Source organism: Bos indicus, chromosome 1 (genome assembly GCF_029378745.1).
Source record: "Bos indicus isolate NIAB-ARS_2022 breed Sahiwal x Tharparkar chromosome 1, NIAB-ARS_B.indTharparkar_mat_pri_1.0, whole genome shotgun sequence".
Lineage (NCBI taxonomy): Eukaryota > Metazoa > Chordata > Mammalia > Artiodactyla > Bovidae > Bos > Bos indicus.
In genome coordinates, this window is record NC_091760.1 from 152,839,237 (window position 1) to 152,861,282 (window position 22,046).

At 51.2% G+C, this 22,046-nt stretch overlaps 1 protein-coding gene and 1 long non-coding RNA gene across 5 annotated transcripts in view; one reads left to right on the forward strand and one right to left on the reverse strand.

The window, feature by feature from the left end:
* Window positions 1–19,914, reverse strand: part of COLQ (collagen like tail subunit of asymmetric acetylcholinesterase) — a 66,508-nt gene extending 46,594 nt beyond the window's left edge. For 2 of the 4 annotated variants that reach the window (XM_070797116.1, XM_070797111.1), the window contains exon 1: window positions 19,531–19,914. In XM_070797116.1, coding sequence (XP_070653217.1) covers window positions 19,531–19,636 — 106 coding nt within the window. In that variant the 5' untranslated portion in view covers window positions 19,637–19,914. The remainder of the gene's footprint in view (window positions 1–19,530) is intronic. The other 2 variants (XM_070797121.1, XM_019964519.2) reach the window with 2 other exon arrangements.
* LOC139185204 (uncharacterized) lies at window positions 10,128–13,763 on the forward strand. Its single transcript, XR_011568751.1, has 2 exons — window positions 10,128–10,740; window positions 10,837–13,763. It is a non-coding gene; the product is annotated as an uncharacterized lncRNA (long non-coding RNA).
* Window positions 19,915–22,046: the final 2,132 nt, after the last annotated feature.

Genomic DNA, 22,046 nt, shown 5'->3' on the forward strand with positions numbered 1-22,046 from the left:
TATTCTTGGCTGGAGAATCCCATGGACAGAGGAGCCTGGAGGGCCACAGTCCACGAGGTTGCAAAGAGTTGGACACGACTGAGTGGCTAACACACTACTGCGTGCCAAGCCCTTGCTGTGCCACCAGGATGGAGACACAGACATGCCCACAGCCTGACCTCTGGAGGGTAAAGGGCTTTCATCTCCTCTGCTAGCTCCAACAGCTGGTGCCGATTTCCTGGAACGCTGTGTTAAGAAGGACTCTGAGGAAAGAGGGCCTCCCTGAGATGGGAGGAGGGAGCAGCATCTCGGCTGATGCCGGCTGGGCCTCATTTAGCAAGCTCTCCTCGTGGAACAGTAACTACACCAGAGTCAGCACGTCCCACTCTTTATGACACTGAGTCCCCAGGGGACAATCATCCCCGATTTACAAAGGAGGAGCCGGGTCACTTGGTCCAGCTAGAAGAGAAGGTGGTGGGGTGGGGGTGGGTCAGAGTTCAACAGGACTCTCATGCAGCCTTGGGAGAAGGTGGCCTCCTGGGGGTGGTCCCCAGCCCCTGGGGTGACTCCCTGCCAGACCACCGTAACCCTCGCCGGCTCCTCTCTGCTCTCATGGTGCAGGTGGCTCCCCCTGCACCCTGACCTGGCCCTTCCCTGGGGGTGAGCTCTCAACCCCAAGCTGCTGACTTGACATTCCAGGACCTCCTCCGAGTTGGGGTGGAGAAGGCTGGTATTCCCCAGGAGGTGAGCTTCCCCTTCCATGGGACAGAGCTGTCCCTGAGAAGTGGCAGCAATGCCCAGTGCTCCCTCAGTGAGGGGCAGGTGGCCACGTGACTCTTCCTGCTGATGGCTCTGGTGATGCAAGGGCCGATACAGAGAGTGTCCGCATCCCTGAATGCCAGCGAGGAGGCCGGCCGCCTCCGACCAGAGCCTCCGGGCTCTTGGATAAGCAGGAAATAAATTTTCACTAGGCAAAGTCACTGAAATGCTGGCATTTGTCACAGCATATATCACTACCCCGAACTGGGGCCAGGCGCCACCCGGGGGAACATTCGTGACTCTGCAGCGCCCTTCCCTGGTCCCCACACACGCTGTGTACCCGTATCACCAGCTTCGTCTCCAGACGAAGGAGGCACCTGAGGACGCACACAGCCTGATCTTGACTATATCGGTTGAATCCAGGTGCCTGACCCTGGAGACTTCTGGACGTTTGGCGACCAGCATGAAGTGCTGACCCCGCTCCACACCCCCACGCGCAGGGGAGAACCAGCAGGGAGCCTCAGAGAAATGCAGTGTGTCCTAGCCAGGCGGGCTTGGGGGCATTCACACCCAGTCCCTGGTGTCTCTAACCAAACCTCACGATCACTCATCTTCAGGTTCTAGTTTTCTGGTTGGTCAACACACACGAGAAGGCAATTCACCAATCAGTTGCCTCCCTGACTATCCCAGGAGCAGAGAGGGCACAGTCATGCATGCATTTACCTTCTCTGTGGAATAGTTTACTCTTCAAAGTGGGCAAGGGATCTGCAGCTCACTTTGAAATTCACCAAAACAAAAAATAAGATGGATAAATAGAGGATAAGTAAATATCGCAAAATGATAACAATCGCAGAATCTACGTAGTGGGTGTTATTTGTTTGCTAGGGTGGCCTCAGCAGAGCACCTGAGTGGCTGAAGCAACAGGTAATCACTTTTCACACTTTGGGAATCTAGATAGCGAAGACGAAGGGTCAGGTTTGGTTTCTCCTGTTTCTCTCCTTGGCTTCCAGACGGCTACCTTGCCCTGTGTTCTCTTGGGGCCTTCTTCCCCTTTTCAAACATCCCTGGTGTCTCTGTGTGTGTCCAGATCTCCTCTACTTAAAAGGACACCAGTCAGAGTGGACCGGAGCCATGCGTATGGCCTCTCTTAACCTTAATCACTTCTCTGAGTCACTCAGAGAATTGTAAAGTAACCTTAATCGCTCCAAATACAGTCACGTGCTGAGGAAAGGGGGGTTGGGACTCGAACAGACTCATCTCAGGGGAGGGTGAGATACAAGTCAGCCCGTGAGAGTAGGCATCCTGGTGTTCTCTGGACAGTTCTTTCCACTTTTTTTTTTTTTTTTGGAATGTTGGGGATTTTCTACAATAAAAGTTTTAAAACACAGGGAGACAACAGAGAACCAAAGACACCTCTACAGGGTTAGGAGCGGAGTGGGCATCCAGTGCCCTCGCTGGCAACATCTGGGTGCTCAGGAGCCGCACTAGAGTTGCCTGGAGGAGTCCCGAGTCATTCACCAGGAGACCCTGAGCGAGTAACTGGTCCTCAGGAAGGACGTGAGATGACCATCCTCTTCTGCGCCCCACCCAGGTAAGGCTGCCCAACTTACAAGGATGAAGGAAAGTCACCTCATGGTGGTCACTGTTCCGTAGTAAGTCTCACACCAGAGGCCACGTCTGTGGTTGTACAGAAGTTTGAGGAGACACACCTATCTCTCTTCCCATCGCCCACAAGGGGACTTCTCTGGATCTTATCTAAAGGGAGGCATCTGCTTTTTCTGAGTTCCAGTTCTAATTTGACCAAATGGCATGTGGTAAATAGAGAGGAAGGAGGAGGCAGCGCTATTAGGAGGCAAGGGAACATCCAGAAACCTCCCCAAGGCGGGCTGTGCCTTGGCTCTGAATTTGATTAGAGAGGCCGGGATAAAACAGCAAGTCCTATTCTATCTCCTGCTTTGGCTTGACAGGGAGGCCATGTTTCTAGAGTGATTCGGGAGATCTGGCCACAGGTTGCAGGCGAAACCCTCCAGTCACATCGGGCCCAAAGGCTGGGTTGTTTCCCATTTGCTCCGGCAACTGGGGCTCAGTGGAAAGACCCTAGGTTTCCACCAGCTACGTTTCCAGGCCTTCATTCATCCGCAGAGACATTTTAGCTCTAAGGACATTTATGATTCAAAATCATGTGGCTCACACAGCCCTTTCCCTAGAACCTCCCCCTCCCACCTCCACCGCCTCCAGGAATTGTTACCTAAGGGTCCACAGCAGGTGGGGAGGAGGGAACCAGGGACCCTGGGAGCCCCAGCAGCCTGTTGGTTACCCACTGGCACAGGCAACGTTTCTACCCTTTGGTCTCGTGAGTCACTGAAATCCCTGGATTACAGAGCTCGGGGGACCTTGGCTTGACCTGCTTGAACTCAGCTGAACGATGGAGCTTCTCAACTGAGCAAGCTGGCAGAGAGAATCTTATAAGCAGCGTTGTAGTTACGTGGTTCTATCATTCTGGAAATTCCCTGAGATCTCAATTCCCTTCTGTAATTTGTGTTTAACAAATATTTCTTATTAAAGTTTTTTCTTTTTAATGCACACTATTTTTAAAAGTCTTTATTGAGTTTGTTACAATATTGTTTCTGTTTCATGTTTTCTTTTTCTTTTTTTGGCCTCAAGGCATGTAGGATCTAGATCCCTGACCAGGGATCAAACCCTGCCTTGGATGGTGGATTCTTGACTACCTGCTCTGCCAAGAAGTCCCTCTAGCAGAGTTTTAAAGACAGAAAAATCTCATCCTGTGCTCCAGGTGAGAGGTTCGCTTTTGTATGTGTATGTGGGATTTTCTTGAATTGTTTACAATAGGAAATACATTCATGTAATTCAACATTCAGAAAGTATAAACGGCTATACTTGAAAACTCTGCTATCTGTCTCAGTTCCAATTGTTTACTTTCAATTAGTCTCCTGTGTCCTTTTCCATGAATATTTTATGCACAGTGGAGGAAATAGGTAGTGTCTCCCTCTCTTACTCAAAGGGTTACTTGTAATATAAGACTATATTTCTGATACTATCTCAGTTTCTTTTTTTTTTAACTGTCTCAGTTTCTTCACAGTATTTCTAATAGTATATTCCGTACTACTGTACTGGACAAAATGCATCCACATTCCTTTCTATGGCTTTGGAATAGTCCTTCATTTGGAAGAACCGTAGTTTGTTCATCCTGCCCCATACTATCGTGCATTTGGGTGATTTGCAAACATCTGCTCAAACAATGATACAATGAAATAACCTTCTGGATTTCCCTGGTGGTACAACGGATGAGACTGCCTGCCAATGCAAGGGACATGGGTTTGATCCCTGGTCAGGGAAGATTCCACATGCCCTGGAGCAGCCAAGCCACTGTCACAACGACTGACCCCAAGCTCTAGAGCTGCAACCACTGAAGCCAGCGTGCCTAGGGCCTGTGCTCTGCACCAAGAGAAGCCGTTGCAATGAGAAGCCCACGCACTGAAACTAGAGTAGCCTCTGCTTTACGTAGGAGAAAGCCCTCGTGCAACGATGAAGACCCAGCACGCCAAAATAAATCAATCTTCTGCATGCATCTTTGTATCATTGGTAAGCATGTCCATTTGATGAATTTCTAGAATAGAATTGCTGACTCAAAGAGTGTGTGCGTTTGTAGTTCTTACACACGATGCCTAATTCATCGCCACAAAGTCCTCATCAAGCTACATTCCATCCCACAAGCACAGAATGAGGATATCTGTTTCCACACACCCTCACCAACACACATGATGTCAGACCTTTGAACGTCATCCATCTGACTGATGAAAATTGACACTTCGGTGTGATTATAATTAGCATGTCTCTTAAACTGAATGGGGCTGGGGATACGTTCACATGTTTTAGAGCCATATGTATGTATTCCATTTTTCCATTAATTTGGTAGCCTTCTGTTATAAATTTTTTGAATATATAAAAAAGTAGCATTTTATGATCAGAGAAGGCAATGGCACCCCACTCCAGTACTCTCGCCTGGCAAATCCCATGGACGGAGGAGCCTAGTAGGCTGCAGTCCATGGGGTCGCTAAGAGTCAGACATGACTGAGCGACTTCACTTTCACTTTTCACTTTCATGCATTGGAGAAGGAAATAGTAACCCACTCCAGTGTTTTGCCTGGAGAATCCCAGGGATGGGGGAGACTGGTGGGCTGCTGTCTATGGGGTCACACAGAGTCAGACACGACTGAAGCGACTTAGTAGCAGCAGCAGCAGCACTTTATGATATGACTTGCAAATATTTCCTCCAGTTTGTTTTGGTCTTTTGATACTGCTTTTTGAATTGTTTTTCTCATACATAACTTTTTTCTTTTTATGTAGTATAATTGATTGCAGAAGCCTTTTTTATAGCTTCTGAGTCCTCCTCATTATAGGTCTTCCCCCAAATCTCCCAAGTTTTCGCCTAATAATTTTATGATTTCATATCTTATGCTATCAATCTTAATTCGTTTGTGATTTATTCTGGTGTAAGATGTAAGTTTGTTTGCTTGCTTTCCCGGAGACATTTTATCTGTGACCTAATGCATTGGAGGTCATTAGGAAGGAAACAAAAGGGCATTGCAAGGAAACAAAACCCTTCCTTACTGAAGGTAGCCCACAGACGTCAGCTGTCACACCACCCGGGAACACGCACGGCGGCCCAGGACTGGAACCCAGATCAGCCGCGTGCTTCCCTTCACTGCTCTGTTCACTCAAATGCCAACCACCTGTGTGCACCCCGGATCCTACCACCGTGACCCGCTTCACTTCTCATGGTTATTTCACTTGTGTTACTTTAATGTCGTAAACAGACTATGGGCTTCTCGTGTTAGTCTGTCTTGTGAATCTGCTTGTGACACACTGCAGTCGTGTCCGACTCTTTGCGACCCCATGGACTATACAGTCCAGGGAATTTTCCAGGCCAGAATACTGGAGTGGGTAGCCTAGCCCTTCTCCAGTGGATCTTCCCAAACCAGGGATCGAACCCAGGTCTCCCACATTGCAGGCAGATTCTTTACCAACTGAGCCACAAGGCAAGCCTAAGAATACTGGCGTGAGTAGCCTATCGCTTCTCCAGCAGATTTTCCTGACCCAGGAATCAAACCAGGGTCTCCTGTATTGCAGGCAGCTTTACCAACTGGGGTATCAGGGAAGCCCACGTATAGGAGGAGGTACAATAAAAATTGGTCATTTGATTGATGGGAAGTGTATAAAAATCTGTATATATCAAGTAACAGTCATAATTTAATTTAGAAACAGATGCTATAATAATGATGACAATGATCTGAATCTATTCAAATGGATTTTCTTGTCTCATACAGGAAAAAAATAATAAGTGGCAGCAGATGAGTATGTGGCCCCAAAATTGAGCATCTTTGGCAAATCAGCACACATTTACTGGCATTCCATTTGAAATTTTCATGTTTAATAACTTGTCTCTGATTTCCCTGGAGGTCCCATGCTGGCAGGCCTGATCGGTGACCTGGCATCGCTCTCCATTTGGAAGGGGGCAAGACTGTCATTCCAGATGCTGTGTGGACAGAGGGCCCGGTTCTCCCAACGTAGATGAACTAAATACAGGAAGTGACTTGTCTACCAGCTAGGGACTACATTGGGTCACACAACTTCCCAAGGGGGGTCCCCTCAGGCCTGCAGTTTCCTGGGGGCCCCTAGAGTGCTCACCCTAGAGTGCTCACCCGGTCTAGGGAACTGAGAGCTTTCTTACTCACAGCTCAGGGGGGTGCCTCTAGGTGGACTCTGCCCATCAGCTCAGGACTCAGTAGCTAAGGCCTTACCCTCGCTGTGGGCCCGTGTTTCCAGGTCATGCCCTCCCAAGTTTCTTCCTTTCATCATCATTGCAACCCTGTGAATTATGCGATTCATGGGGTCGAAAAGAGTCAGACACGACTGAGTGACTGAACTGAACTGAACTGATGCCCCCTATTTCCAGGTGAGGGAAACTGAGGCTCTGACAGCCAACATCCTGTGGAGTTGAGTGTCTGAGCCCAGAACTCCGGTTCCGTAGCCCACACTCTTGTGACGGTCCCTGCTCAACCCAGGGTCTGATGGAGACTGGATGCTGAGACTGGACTCCAGTGCCAGGAGCAAATCCATCTTGCCACCAAATAAGAGCAGGTGGGAATAGGGCAGAAATGAAGCAACTCAGGAGGAGGCTAGTGGCCTGGATTCCAACTTTCTCGCTGCCATCTGGAATAACGGTTGCAACCAGTAACTGAGAGCTTAACTATGTTCCCTGTGGAGAAGGAAATGACAACCCACTCCAGCATTCTTGCCTGGAAAATCCCATGGATGGAGGAGCCTGGCAGACTACCGTTGATGGGGTTGGAAAGAGTCAGACACAACTGAGCGACTTTCACATACATACATACAGACATACATAACTATGTTCCAGGTGCAGTTCGAAGCTCTGTACCTACTACACTGCCATCTGATGAGGCAGGTACTCTCCCCCCACACATTTTTCAATTACTGTTCATTGTGTGTTTGCTAGGTGCTGGACACAGTGCTATGCACGCTCAGCATACTCTGTTATTCCTTCATTGTGATGGCTCTAAGAGATCCAAGGACCTTTTTTGTTGTTGCAGCACCGCAGGGCATGTGAGATGTTAGTTCTCTGACCAGGGATTGAACCTGTGCCCCCTGCAATAGAAATGTGGAGCCCTAACCACTGAATCTCCGGGGAATTCCCAAGAGAAGGGAAATCAAATAAAGCAGAGATCACAATGATAAAGCAGGAAGAGAATGCTTTGAAAAATGAACAAAATGAAAACTAGCCCCTGGACCACCAGGGAAGTCCCCCAAGTACCATTTTAACCTGTTTTACTCGTGTGGACACTGAGGCTCAGAGATGGTTAGCAACTTTCCCAAGGTCACAGAGCTGTTCTGAGTGGGTTGAAATGGAAACACACGTTCCTCTCATTCTGCTCAGTTCCTCTCATCAATTTTTTCACAGTAAGAGCTGTGGTTCTCAATGAAGGGCAAAGGGTGGGGGAAGCTATTTTGCCCCTCTCCCAGGCGACCTTCTGCAACATCTGGAGACATTTTTGTTGTAACTGAGAAAGGTACTCTTGACTTCTAGAGGGCAGGAACCAGAGGCAGTGCTTGATTCATTTCCCAAGCTTGCCATGACAAATTGCCACAAAAAATGGCTTCAGTTCAGTTCAGTCGCTCAGTCGTGTCCGACTCCTTGAGACCCCATGAATCGCAGCACGCCAGGCCTCCCTGTCCATCCCCAACTCCCGGAGTTCACTCAGACTCCTGTCCATCGAGTCAGTGATGCCATCCAGCCATCTCATCCTCTGTCGTCCCCTTCTCCTCCTGCCCCCAATCCCTCCTGGCATCAGAGTCTTTTCCAATGAGTCAACTCTTTATGAGGTGGCCAAAGTACTGGAGTTTCAGCTTCAGCATCATTCCTTCCAAAGAACACCCAGGGCTGATCTCCTTTAGAATGGACTGGTTGGATCTCCTTTCAGTCCAAGGGACTCTCAAGAGTCTTCTCCAACACCACAGTTCAAAAGCATCAACTCTTTGGCGCTCAGCTTTCTTCACAGTCCAACTCTCACATCCATACATGACCACAGGAAAAACCATAGCCTTGACTAGACAGACCTTTGTTGGCAAAGTAACATCTCTGCTTTTGAATATGCTATCTAGGTTGGTCATAACTTTCCTTCCAAGGAGTAAGCATCTTTTAATTTCATGGCTGCAGTCACCATCTGCAGTGATTTTGGAGCCCAAAAAAATAAAGTCTGGCACTGTTTCCACTGTTTCCCCATCTATTTCCCATGAAGTGATGGGACCAGATGCCTTAAGACAACAGAAATTTGTTCTCTCAATTTTGAAAGCTAGAAGTTCAAAATCAAGGTGTTGCCAAGGCCATACTCCTTCTGAAGGTTCTAGGGAAGATGCTTTCCTAGCATCTCATGGCTCCCAGCAATCCTTGGCATTCCCTGCCCTTAGCTTTACCATTCCAGTCTCTTCCTGGATCTTCACGTGGCCTTCTTCCCTGGGTCTGGTGTGGCTTCTCCTCTTTGTACAAGGACAATAGTCGTTTGATTCAAAATCAACCCTAAATCCAAGATGACTTCATCTAAGATCTGTAACTAATTGCATCTGCAAAGATCTGTGTTTCAAACAAAGTCACATTCTGAGGTTCCAGATGGATATGGATGTTCAGGGATGCTTTTCAGCCACCACACTGTTAAGTACCCTTCAAGGACAACATCCCACAGCACATATTTATTTCAAAATATCACAGTGTTGAGGTTGGGAAATGCTGCTTCAGAGAGAGGCATTTCTTCTCTGGGAAATAGGAGAATGGTCTCTGCTAATCACAAAAAGGGTCTCAGAGCAGCTTCAAGTCCAGAGACCAGAGGCAGTTACTCTTATTAATCCCATTTTACAGAGGTGGAAACTGAGATGTTCCCCAAATCAAACTGAGACCACTAGGCCAAGATCATTTAGCTACTGAGGTCACGAAGCTGTCACTCAAGACCAGAGCTGTCTGTACGTGGACCCCCAAGGCTTTTCCTGCCAAGAGTGAGCTCTCAGGTACCAAAGCTCTGAAGAGAAACATGGGCCGAGACTCCTTCTTTGTGGAGGAGCTAATTCTGTAAATCAGCAAGTGACTTGTGAGCCACTGAGTCAGAGTAAGTCTACGGCAAGAAGGAGCCCTGGAATCTGGTCCATTCTTTCGTTTTACAGTTGAGGACACTGTAAAAGAACAGATGGCTGGTCCCACAGGACACATGTCCCAGAGGCAGCGGTAGGTCAGAGAGAGAACCTGGGTTCCCCCAGTTCGACCTCAGGGCCTTGGTGCTTCGCTGCAGCACCTCTCAGGGGAACCTGAGTGTAAACGGGCTGATGGCTAACTCTCCCCACGCCGCCACCTTCTAGGTGGGCCTGGACAAGAGAAGCTGAGCTGCAGGCCCCAAGCTGGTCGGGCAGGTGTCCCGTGCGACACAGGAGGTGAGGGCTGGGCAGTCAACTCCCATAATTAAAAAAAGAAAAGGAAACCTGTTACTCAGGTGCTCTGAGGAAAGCGCCTCCAGGACCTACGTCTTCCCTGACAGCCTCTGGGCCTCCCGTCAGGGGGTGGGCCTCATGTCACAGGCGGAGGCGGGGCGTGGGGGAGCGCCACCCGACATCCTCTGCGCCTCACGTCAGGGGCGGAGATGGGGCGTGGGGGCGCGACACCTAGGCCCACGGCCTCCATGGGCTCCTGTCACAGGCGGAGGCGGGGCGTGGGGGAGCGACACCCAGGTCCACGGCCTCCCGGGCCTCCCGTCAGGGGCGGAGGCCGGGCGTGGGGGAGCGCCACCCGACATCCTCTGCGCCTCACGTCAGGGGCGGAGATGGGGCGTGGGGGAGCGACACCCAGGCCCACGGCCTTCCCTCAGGACGCTCCTCCCTGCCGTTGACCTTCCCTGAGCTCCGCTCAGCTCTCAGAAGGACAGGCAGGAGAGTTGTCTTCCCTCGGAACCGCACCCCCGCGCCCCCTCACACACACCCTGCACATTAACCTCGACAGCGGAGAACCTGGCTCCCAGACGACCACAGAGAATCTGGAGGCCTTTTTGGTGGTGGGGTCACCCTGTGAGGTCCACCCCAACACAGGATCTCGGAAAACCAGCCAGTTCTGTTTGGGGCACAGAAGGCAGCCTGGTTTCAACTGTCAGTGGTAAGGATGCACCTACAGGCCCCTCACAGAGGAGACGAGTTCAGCCCAGAGTCACAGTGAGGTAAGAAAGCCCCAGTCTGGCAGGTAGGCCTCTACAGGTAGGACAGCCATCATTGCCACATCCCCTACCCTCTCGGTTCGCCGAGACCGGCATGCCAGGTCTGAGACCCCGAAGGTCCTTCCTGGAGCGTGTAGCCCCAGACAGAACTACCAGCTGCAGCCGGAAAGCTCCAGGGCTTTCTCCAGGCTCCTCAGAAAGATACCAAGAAAGCCAGGTGAGCAGCGGCAGGATGCCTGAGGAGGCCCGGAAGGGGAAGAGCCTGTCCCAGTCCCATTCACAGTCCCTTCTTTTCTTTCCTCTCTGTTTTCAGATCTGGTTCCTGGTGCAAACCCCCCAGCAGCCACCAGCCCCACCCCCTTCAGCTGTCTCACCTCCCAGCACACACCTCCCACTTGTGTTTGTGCTGGTTGCCCTGGAAACCTAAGTGTGGGCTTGAATGGAGCCTAACACACCCAGCAGGGAGATGGAATAGGGCCAGGTGTATTTTTAAAGCTGGTCATCACGAGAAGAGCCTCCTTCCCTGGTCACTGGGTCCCTGCTTCAGGGACTGGCTCACAAACGCAACACAGCTAAACACTGAGCCTCCTGCATGGCTTTAACCTACTGGATAGTTTAAGCAGAAAGTTATCGTCTGTATTGTATTTCGGACTTCTGCCTTTTGAGACAGTCATGATCTCCTGGCGTGTGTAGTCACTGTGAGATTCTGGAAATAATGAGAGAAAGGCTGACACATTACACACCAGGCGCTTCTTAAAGTTCTTTGTGTTTGTAATTAGCCCACTTAATCTTCACAACTGCTCTCTGAGTGAGATCCTACTCTGAGCCCCATTTTACAGTTAGGGACACTGAGGCACATAGAGGGCGATTGGTCTGCCCAACACCACGAAGCTAAGGGAGACACAAGAGTTGAACCTAAGTAGCATGACACCAGACGCCCCACTCCTAATCAATGGGCCCTTCTGCCTCTGCAACATTCTACCCAGACAGTCCTGATTTGGAAATCTGGCCCTGGCCCTGTGCAACCTCAGGGAAGTGTCTACACCTCTCTGAGTGGTAGTTCCTCTTTTGGTAACACGGGGTTACTAATGTCTTGTGAACGTGTAATCAGAAGTCAGGTATGTAAGAGTCTAGCAGATAGGTAGTGCTCTATGCAAGGTAGCTTTATTGGTGTTAGTGGGGCTCCCTTGGCAGCTGGACCCCAGCGCTGGTATCGCAGCAGTGGGTGCTAAGCCATAACTGCTACTGTCCAGAGGTGCGGGCGGGCAGGCAACTGCACGAGGGCCAGCAGGACCACGGCTGCTGCGTTAACGAGTCCACTGCTGTAGCTCTCAGCAATCACCAGGCCTGAGGGCTTCCAGCTCCTGCCACAAGCCCCTGGGCCTATGCTGGAGGGCTTCTCCAGCAGTGGATGTCACCTGCGAAGCACGTCCCCAGGAGCTGGTGGGTGAGCATCCAGTCCCCTTCTCTCTGAGGTCCCAAGAGGTCTGAGTGCCGGCTGCCCCCAGCCGGAGTCTGCTCGTGACCTCCCCCAGCATCGACTGCCTTCTCTTCCCTGTCTGGATTCCCAGTGCCCTGCTGGGATCACCCCCCCAAACACACCACATGCACCCAGATCCTCGTCTCAGGGTCAGCTCTAGAAGTGAAAGTGAAGTCGCTCAAGTCATGTCTGACTCTTTGCAACACCATGGACTGTAGCCTGCCAGGCTTCTTCGTCCATGAAATTTTCCAGGCAAGAGTACTGGCGTGGGTTGCCATTTGCTTCTCCAGGGTATCTTCCCTACCCAGGGATTGAACCCAGGTCTCCTGCACTGCAGGCAGATGCTTTACCCTCTGACAGGGATCCAAATGACGATAGTATCCACATGCCTCTGATCCCAATGTCCTTAAAGAAAGTCCTCGGAAGACCCTCTACACAGTGGAAAAGGCAACTGTGGGAGAAAAACTGATTACTGGCTCCCAAAGAGGTCCAGACTCTAATTCCCAGAACCTGTAAAGGTTACCTTAAATGACAAAAGGAACTTTGCAGGTGGGATTAAACTAGGAAATTTAGGATAGACTACCTGAGCACACCATAGATGTAATCACAAGTGTCCTGATAAGAGAGAGGTCGAGGAAGACTGGCACAGAGGAGGGAGGCCGTGTGACCAGGGAGTGGCCATAGGAAACAAATGCAGGAACTCAGAGGCAAACGGGCAGCGGTCCTCAAAGCACGGCCCAGGAGCCAGCAGGATTAGCAGCACCTGGCATCTCATTAGAACTGCAAACCCCCGGGCCCCACTGCAGGCTCCCGCATCAGAACATCTGAGGGTGGGCCCAGCAGCCTGGCTTAACAAACCTTCCCAGTGACTCTGGTGCTGGCTGTAATGGTTAACCATGGCCATACATTAGCATCACCTGGGGATCACTCAGCACTCACTCTCCATGCCCGATCTTAGACCCCAGAGAGTCTGATGCAGTTGGCCTGTTTGGCCAGGACATTGGGCACCTGTAATACATCCCAGGTGATTCTCATGTCTCTCCGAGGAGAACCAGTGCTCCAGTTTGAGAACCATTGATCCAGAACGTTAAGTTTCAAACTGAGCTTTGTAGAGTTGGGACTTCTGGAAAAATGTCAAGATGGATAAAGAAGGAGGGAGCAAAGTCCAAAACAGTGGGATGGGGCCAGACAGGCAGCAGTAAGGAGGAAGGCAGCCCAGTTGTGAGACGGGAGCATGCAGTGGGGACTCAAGAGCCGACAGTTGTTTTGGTATCAGGATGTGGGTCAGGATGGCCAGGCTGCCCTGGTTTCCAAGAGGTGTTTTGGTTTTTAAGAGACATCAGAAATACACTTTTAGGAGCCTCCGGAGTTGGTGATGGACAGGGAAACCTGGTGTGCTGCAGTCCATGGAGTTGCAAAGAGTTGGACACGACTGAGAGACTGAACTGAACAGGTGACTTCAGTGGTAAAGAATCTCCTGCCTGTCAGTGCAGGAGACATGGGTTCGATCCCTGATCCGGGAAGATGCCACACGCCATGGAGCAACTAAGCCTGTGTGCCACAACGACAGAGCCCGCGTTCTGCAGCCACTGAAGCTCTCGCACCCTAGAGCCTGTGCTCAGCAGCAAGAGAAGCCACCACGATGAGAAACCCTCGCACCGAACTAGAGAGAAGCCCCTTCTCTCCACAACCAGAGGAAAGCCCACATGCAGCAATGACGACCCAGCACAGCCAAGAATAAAATTACTTTTAAAAAACGAGTAATTTTTTAAAATTGTTAAATAACTTGATTTTTAAATATTAGCAAACAAGGCAACTAAAAAATTTTTATCTCTTTTTTTTATTGGTACTGCAACACAAAGGCTGGGTACAGAGCCACATGAAGACTGGACGTGGTCCTCGGGCAGCTAGTTTGCTGCAGGGGTCTTTCATTCACCCCTTGGGCCCAGGAGACTAGTCTTGTTAGGATGACAGCAGGAACTCCGCGGGAAGAAAGTATTTTTCTGCTCACTGCTGCATCCCAGCTCCAGGTACAGAGCTGGGCCTTATTTAGTGTTTATTGAATGAATACATTTAAATTTATTGTCTTATAGCAATCCTGTGAGATTATTGTACCCACTTTACAGATGAGGAAATCGGGACTCACACCACAATTATTATGTGAACATCCAGCAATCACACAGGATTCAAACTCAAGATCCCCTCAGGAGGGACACCTGTGAAGAGCAAATAAGCTGCAGCTGTGAAAAAGTCTGGCAAAGAAGGGTCTGGGGTGCTTGGTGCCAGTTAGAAGAGCAATGAGAGCGGGCAGCAGTTACCATGTGAACTGCATTTCAGGAAGACCGGTCACCTGCCTACATGGTGACTCATTCTGTGTCACAGGGATTTCTCTTCTTCCTGGAGCTGTCGTTTTTGTATGGCTGTGGGTCTGAGGGGACTTCCCAGGTGGTGCTATCGGTAAAGGACCCGTCTGCCAGTGCAGGAGATGCAGGAGACATGGGTTCCATCCCTGGGTTGGGAAGATCCCCTGGAGAAGGGAATGGCAACCCACTCAGATATTCTTGCCTGGAGAATCCCACAGACCGAGGAGCCTGGTGGGCTACAGTCCATGGGGTCACAAAGAGTTGGACACGACTGAAGTGACTTAGCATGCATGCACGCGCATGGGCCTGCGGAAAGCAGGCTTGGGTAGGATGAATGACAGTGTCCGGCTTGACCCAGCTAACCTGGAGAGGAAGCCGTCATCTTTCACTCCCACTTCTCTCTGAGCTGAGAGGCATCTACGGCTTTATTAGGAGGCTTAGGGTGGGGCGAAGTGGGCAAGCTGGGACCCCTGGAGGGCCCTCTAATTTCAGAACCCTCTCTGATTATATTATCCAGAGGAAATATGGGGAGCTAAATCGGAGGAGACGGCTGGGAAGTACATTACAGAACATTAAACAACAGTCGACCAGCTTCAGACACAAATAAATGGCCCGTAATCTACTGCCAAGAACACAATCGGTCCCGAGCGGTGGTCTGGCTGGCTTCCAGGCAGGGGAGTGCAGGGCTGGACACCAGTCCTATAGGCCACGAAATCCTGCCCTGGTACCATCCCAGCACCCACAGGAGAAGACTGAGGCAGCCAGGCAAACCTCACAAGTGTCCCCGTGACCTCACTCTTCAGAACTGGATGTGGGCCTTCTCTCCATTTTGTCCTGAACCCTGGACCCAAGCATCACCTGGTGAGCTCCTGCCTGCTTGAGAAATCCTGTGATGCAGAAGGGAAGCCACGCATGTCTCTGGGCAGAGCCGCCTGGTTCACACCCTGGAGAGAATGTCTGTGAAATGCTGGTGCCCTGGCTCCAGGAAGCCTCATCCCCCACATGCCCTGGTTGATGCCCACCTGACCAAAGCACACTTTGGCTTAGAGCTTTAACTCCTCTTATAGCACAAATGGGCTTCCCAGGGGATGCTAGTGGTAAAGAACCCTCCTGCCAATGCAGAAGATATAAGAGACACGAGTTTGATCCCTGAGTCAGGGAAATCCCCTGGAGGAGGGCATGGCAACCCACTCCAATGTTCTTGCCTGGAGAATCCCATGGACAGAGAAGCCTGGTGGGCTGCAGTCCATAGGTCAAAAAGAGATGGATGTGACTGTAGTGACTTAGTATACACACACACACACACACACACACACGACACAAATACCTCTGAAGAAAGATAAACCTGTTCCCTGGCAAGTCATTCACACTTTAGTATGAATTCATCATGTCAATCTTTTGCTAAAGGCACTGATAATCCTGAGGAGAAGGCAAGAAAGTATGGAGAATGCAGACCTGGAACTGGATTTTTGGAGGCTGGGGTATACATAGGACTTTAAAAGCTAGTATCACTGTCTATCCATGGCCATAGCAGATTTGGCCTATGATGGTAAGAGCCCTGGAATTAGAGTCAGTGGGTAGGTTCCAGGCTCCAGCTCTCCCAACACCAGCTGTGCCATCTTGGGTGGTCACTTAACCTCTCTGAGCCTTCATTGCTCCTGCTGAAAAGCAGGAACGAGACCACACCCATCCCAGGTGCTGTGAGGGTTGCAGAGATTGAAGTGTGTGACAGGCCTGTCCTATAAATATCCCCACCCTTGAGTCTGTGCCACCACATTCTAGAAACTGCTCAATGACGGAGCCACGTCTGTGGATGGACCCTTGAGCTGAGTGAGTGCACAGACCACCGTGATTCCAGCCGGGTCCACCAGACCCAAGCCAGATCAGCTGACCCTTAGCTGACCCACAGACACATGCGCTTCAACAATAAACAACTGTTGCTCAGCCACTGAGTGTTATGGTGGTTTATCACCCGGCAAGGATTGAAATGATACTCCAGAAGTTAGGCCTTCTGACACTTTCTATTTTAGGGCCACGTTCAATAGAAGTTAATATACCTGACACGTCTCTGCCTTCTTAAGCAAAATGAAGCAAACACAATTTTCACAGTCTTCACTGGGTCATTCACATTCATCACAGTGCCAGCCAGTCAACGAGCTACAAGTCGATGGTGCCTTTGCAGACAACATGCAGAACAGAGGCTCTAGAAATAATTCCAACCTGCTGTCCTTTTTGATCAAAGAATTATTCCCTTGGTTCTTTACCCCTTCTCTGGTGATCCATCGTGTCAGCTGTCTCTGTGGTTTGTGTCGTCACTGTGTCTGTTTAAAGTAGCGGCCCCTGTTAGGCCCTAGTCTACGGTGCTCAGCTACCTCACCACCCCTGAGAAGCCTGTCCTCCCAGCCTTCTGAGCACTCCCAGGCTTGCAGTGGGGCCTGAGCTCGTTTCCGGCACCCGATGAGGGTGCTGCAGCACTGGAACGGCTGTCGTGGTTGCAGCCTCTTCGATGCCGTTTGCTCCCTTCCCGGGCCTCTCGGGGACCCATCAGTGGGGCTGCCAGGCCCTGACCATCTGCTTCAGAGCTGTACTGTGTCTGGGGGTGCTGGAGGCCAGTCTTTCCTGAAGAGAGTGAAGGAAAGGACCAGGCTTCCTCCGTCTCGGCCTGCCTCTCCCCGGCCTGGCTTGTCTCGTGCCCCGTGTGGCACTGAGCACAGGGCCTGGCACACAGCAGGCACCCCCTGAGCTACGGCGGGCGGAGTGGAAGGGCTTCCTGGTGGCGCTTCTCCCTGTGTGCACAGGGCTGGGCTTCTTCAGAAGGGTGAGCTTCTGGATACAGACTGTTTCACATCAGATTGCTGGAAAATTGTTTTCAAAAAGTTAAAGTTCTCCTGTGTTTAAGGAACAAGTTCCCATTTCTGAACTGTGCTCTCTGGTGACCTGATGACAGGGACAAGGCAAAGTGACTCCATGGGAGGAAGAAGATGTTTTTTTGCTCCGTTGAGCTGACACGTCAATGACTTCCCCTAGAGCAACCCCTGTCATTTTACCAAATGTCCAAAGACCACCAGAAGATCTGGATTTAGCAGCTCACGACGAAGGGCCTCTGGATGGGTGGGCTAACTCTTCTTAGTTCCCAGTTCTTCACTCAACCAGGGGCTGATGCCCACGACTGCATCGGGGGCTCCCTTGCCCCGGCTTCCAGTTGGGCTTGGCCCAGGGGAGGCACTGCCAGTAGGTGGTTGGGTTGCAGGAATGGGTTGGAGTGGCCTGGGGATGCTGTCCGCTTTGAGTCCCTCTTTAACAAAAGCTCCTGCTCAGCAACTCCTCCTCCAAGTCCCAACTCTCCCGGGATCCAGTTCCCGCTTCTCCCTCAAGCACAGGGTGGGAAAGGCTCCCGGAGTTGCTAATTTCTCAGCCTCCCTTCTGGGCTCCCTTACACCCACCCACACCTCTGAATGCGGTCCCCTCATTCAAGTCTCAGTCCCTTGGTCTCCCACCATTACCCTGACTGAGCAGTCTGTACCAGGTCTCACGTAAGGATGTCTAAGCCATGCTGAGCCTCTCTTGAGGGCCAGGAGTTCAAAAACACCCCAAGGTTCGCTTCTCTCCAGCTTTCGGAACTTGTTAGCCACTTTGGCCACCTCTAAATTAAGTTGTGCGAAAGGAAGGCAGACTCCAGCCTACAGATGAGAAGAGTTCTCACTCCCTCATTGACTCATCCAGTCACCAAATAGTTATTGGACACCTCCCTGCTATTTCCCTGGGGAATTAGGAGTAGTGGCCAAGATTGTGTAGTGCCTGCCCACCTGGTGCTCACAGTCTAATGCCAACCACCTCCCAGAAGCCAGAGAGCACCCCCCCCAACACACACCCCAGATCAGGGCTGGAACCACAAGACTGAGTTTCCTCGAGTCCCGAGACTTCAGCAGATTCTCAAAGGAGTCAAGCTAGGTTGAGAACCACCAAACAGACCAAAGGAACCATGGCACTTCGCTCCTGACTTGGGGAGTAAAGACCTTCTTCACTCCCAGAAGCCCGGCGCTCTCCACTTGAATGGGGGGAGAGGGTGCAGACACACACCTGTGGCAGCCCGGCCATCTGCCGTTTCCTGCCCCCCAACATTCTCCACCAGCTCTCATCCCCTCCTCTAGCTCCCCTGCATGTTTATAATTCGCCCCACGCCCTTCTCTGAGCCCCTCCCTAGGGGCCCACAGGCGTTGGCAGCTCAGTATGTCAGCGGAGCGTTGTTATGAATGGACGGGGCTGGGCACTGGGAGGGAGCCATGTCCTGCCTCTGGGGAGCCTGCATCCAGCAAAGCGAGGGACAGGGCGATTCCTGCCTCAACTCGGGCATGTCTGAGACTCGCGTTGGAGGCCTTACGGAAACAGCTTTCTCTGCAGAGTCAAGGGTGACTGAGGTGAGCTGAGGGGGGAGGTGAGGGTCCAGGCTGTCAAACATGGGGTGTGTCCTCAGGAAACATCTGAGATTCCTCAGAAAGGTTGACACAGGCCAGCCAGTAACCCAATACTTCCTCTGTCCGGGGTCGGGCAGGATAAGGGCACCAGCCTGGAGCCCTCTGGAGAGGTGGTCGGGCTGGGGGCTCAGAGAGCCCCCTTGACCACCCAGCGCTTCAGTTGTCCACTCTGCAGCCCCATCCCCCTCTCCCTGAGAAGCCCCCTTCAGGGTGAAAGTTCAACGGGAAAGGAGACAGCGCGGGAGAGACCGGAGACCTGGTCTCAAGGCTGCAGGGGGCCCCGAGACCCCCAAGAGAACCAGTGGGACACCCCTCACGGCAGGCCAGCCTGCAGGGCAGCGGGCCCCTGTGGGCCAAGCGCCCCCTGCCCCAGGGGACGGGGTCAGGGGTGCATTGATGGCAATGTCTGGACTCACTTCCCTCACTTGCACATCTGTCTCTGTGACGCTCCCCACAATTCCTGACCAAAACGCCATCCCGCGGCAAGTGAAGCAGTCTGTTCAGGGGTCCCGGGCTCTGAGCAGCTGCTGGGGACAGGCACAGAAGGGGCGTTCCCACAAGGACAGCCAGCCGCGACCCCAGGCCGCTCCCAGCCAGCCCCCCTCCAGCCCGAGGCGCCGCGGCCAGGCCTCCTCCCTCCCCGGCCGGGGCGACGGAGGGGAAACGGGGCAGTCGTGGTCCCGCTTTACCTGCTGAAATCGGGAGCACGCTGGTGAGGAAAGTGGGCTGAGACACGATGAAGCGGAAGAAAAGCTGAAGATAAATTCCCAGAGTCACTGGATGCAGGACAAGCATGCTGGCTGCGGTCTGGAAAGTGTCAAGTTCTCAAAGCAGGGCTGCGGGGAGCCTGGCTTATCTCTGCTTTGTCTTCCTCTCGCATTGGCCTCTCTCCCTGCCTCTCTCTCTCTCCTTCTCTGACTCTCTCTCTCTCTCCCTCCATCTCCCTCCCCTCTCTCCTTTCCCCATGCCTTTACCAAGAAAGAATGCCAACCATTTCCCACTAAACCTCCTCTGTACTACACAGGGTTATATTTATCTTAACCCGGGATCAAATGCCCATGTTAAAATTAAAATATCTGAATTTTCTTTTCTGCAGACTATGGAAAGAGGCCACTGAAGAAGTGACTTTAAAAAAAAAAAAAAGGGCAGTGAAATCTCAAATGTCCCCTAGAAGTGGTCCTCAAGGGCAGACAGACTTCTTGATTGATCATCCACCAGCACCTGCCCCCTCCCAAGCAAGGTGCTCTGCAGATCCCAGAGTCAACTCAGACTCTCAGGATTCAAACTGAATTCCATGGAGACAAAGCCTTCTGCTGTCAGCCTGTGACACTTTGACCCACTGGGGGACAAATGTTATGTTGACCCTGGATTTTTTTCTTTAATTATCCAATAAAAAGTGGGGGGGGGGGTGTGATGGTGGTAGTGGTGAATTTATATTTTCCAAAACAGCTTTCTTTCTCCATTAAAAAGTGCTTATTTTCCCTCTACTATTTCTAACCTTTTTTTAAAAAAAGAATTTGTAACCCTTTATCTATGCAAAGCAATGAGTGAAAAATGAAGTCAGTGGATTCTAAAGCAAATGATTATTGATCATAGTGCATTAGGGAAACATCACAGACTTGACTTTTGGCTAAGCAAAATTCTTCAAATAAAATGTCACATCCTTCAGTGAATCCTCTTATGAGCTTTAGAGACTGTTAAAGAGATCTTTATGTCTCTCTATATAAATAATTAAAGTAATAATCCACAGAGATGCTCATTTTGCTTTAATCTACATAACATACTCCCAGTCCCTCATGGGAACGAATTCATACCCTGAGAAAACCATAGTACAAAAAGACACGTGTATCCCAATGTTCTTTGCAGCACTATTTACAATAGCCAGGGCATGGAAGCAAACTAAATGTCCGTTGACAGATGCGTGTATAAAGAAGTCATGGTACAGATATGCAGTGGGATACTAGTCATAAAGAGGAACAAAACTGGGTCATTTGTAGAGGTGTGGAGGGACCTAGAGTCTGTCATACAGAGTGAAGCAGGTCAGAAAGAGAAAAGCAAGTACCGTATGTGAATGCATATATGTGGAATCTAGAAAAGGGTACGGATGAACCTATGTTCGGGGCAAGAATAGAGGTGCTGACGTAGGGAGCACACGCATGGACACAGAAGGGGAAGGAGGGGGCAGGACAAATGCAGAGAGTAGCACTGACATGTACATGCTGCCGAGTGTGAGACTGGCGGCTAGTGGGAAGCAGCTGTGCAACACAGGGAGCTCAGCCTGGTGCTGTGACGACCTAGAGGGGATGCGGCGGTGGGAGGCTCAAGGGGGACGGGATGAACTTTGCACAGAGCTGATTCACACTGATGCACAGCAGAAACTAGCACCACGTTGTAAAGTGACTTTACTCCAATAGAAAAAGAAAAAAATAAAAATAAAAACCTCCTGACTCTGGGGTGCTGGAGCTGAGCTCAGGAAGAGCAGGACGGGGAGAGGTGATGCCCACAGCTCCGGGTCCAGGGGGCTGGAGCTCTGCTGTGTCTGGGGTCAAACTTCCTGATGTCTGAGCCTCAGTTTTCTCCTTAATGGCCTGTTGGAAAGGTTACATGAGGTGGCATGGGCTGAGTCATACACGGATTGAAGGTTATGTATAGAGAGAACAGAAATGAAGCCTGAGGAGCCGCGGCGGACAGGCGGCTGAGCTGGCCACCCGCAGCCTTCCCCATCCCTGCGGGGCACGCCCCTCTCCCCCACAGGAGGTGGGGGCCTGTTTCCCCTCCTGTCGACTCTGGGCCGGCCTTGCGGCAAGCTCTGACCCTCAGAACGTGGCTGAAGTGACACTGCCATTTCTGGGCCTGGCCTTAACAGGCCTGGCAGCTTTGGCTTTTGCCTCTTCTTGGAAAACAGCCGCCACATTCAAAAGTCTGGACTACTGACTAGGCCACAAGGAGAGGGAAGCTGCTGGGACTGGCCATCTGGCCATCTCATTCAAGGCCCTCGACAGGAGAGCGAGGTCAGTTTGGATCATCTGGGCTCATTCAGGTCCCCAGATGATGGCAGTCACCGAAGGGCCCAGGTGAAACCAGCTAAAGAACTACACAGGTGGACCCAGCCCAGACGACAGAGTCAGGAGCAAACAAGTGGCCTGTTGATTTGCCTTCAGTGTCCCGAAACCACTAGGTTTTCAGATGATTTGTTACAGCAGCA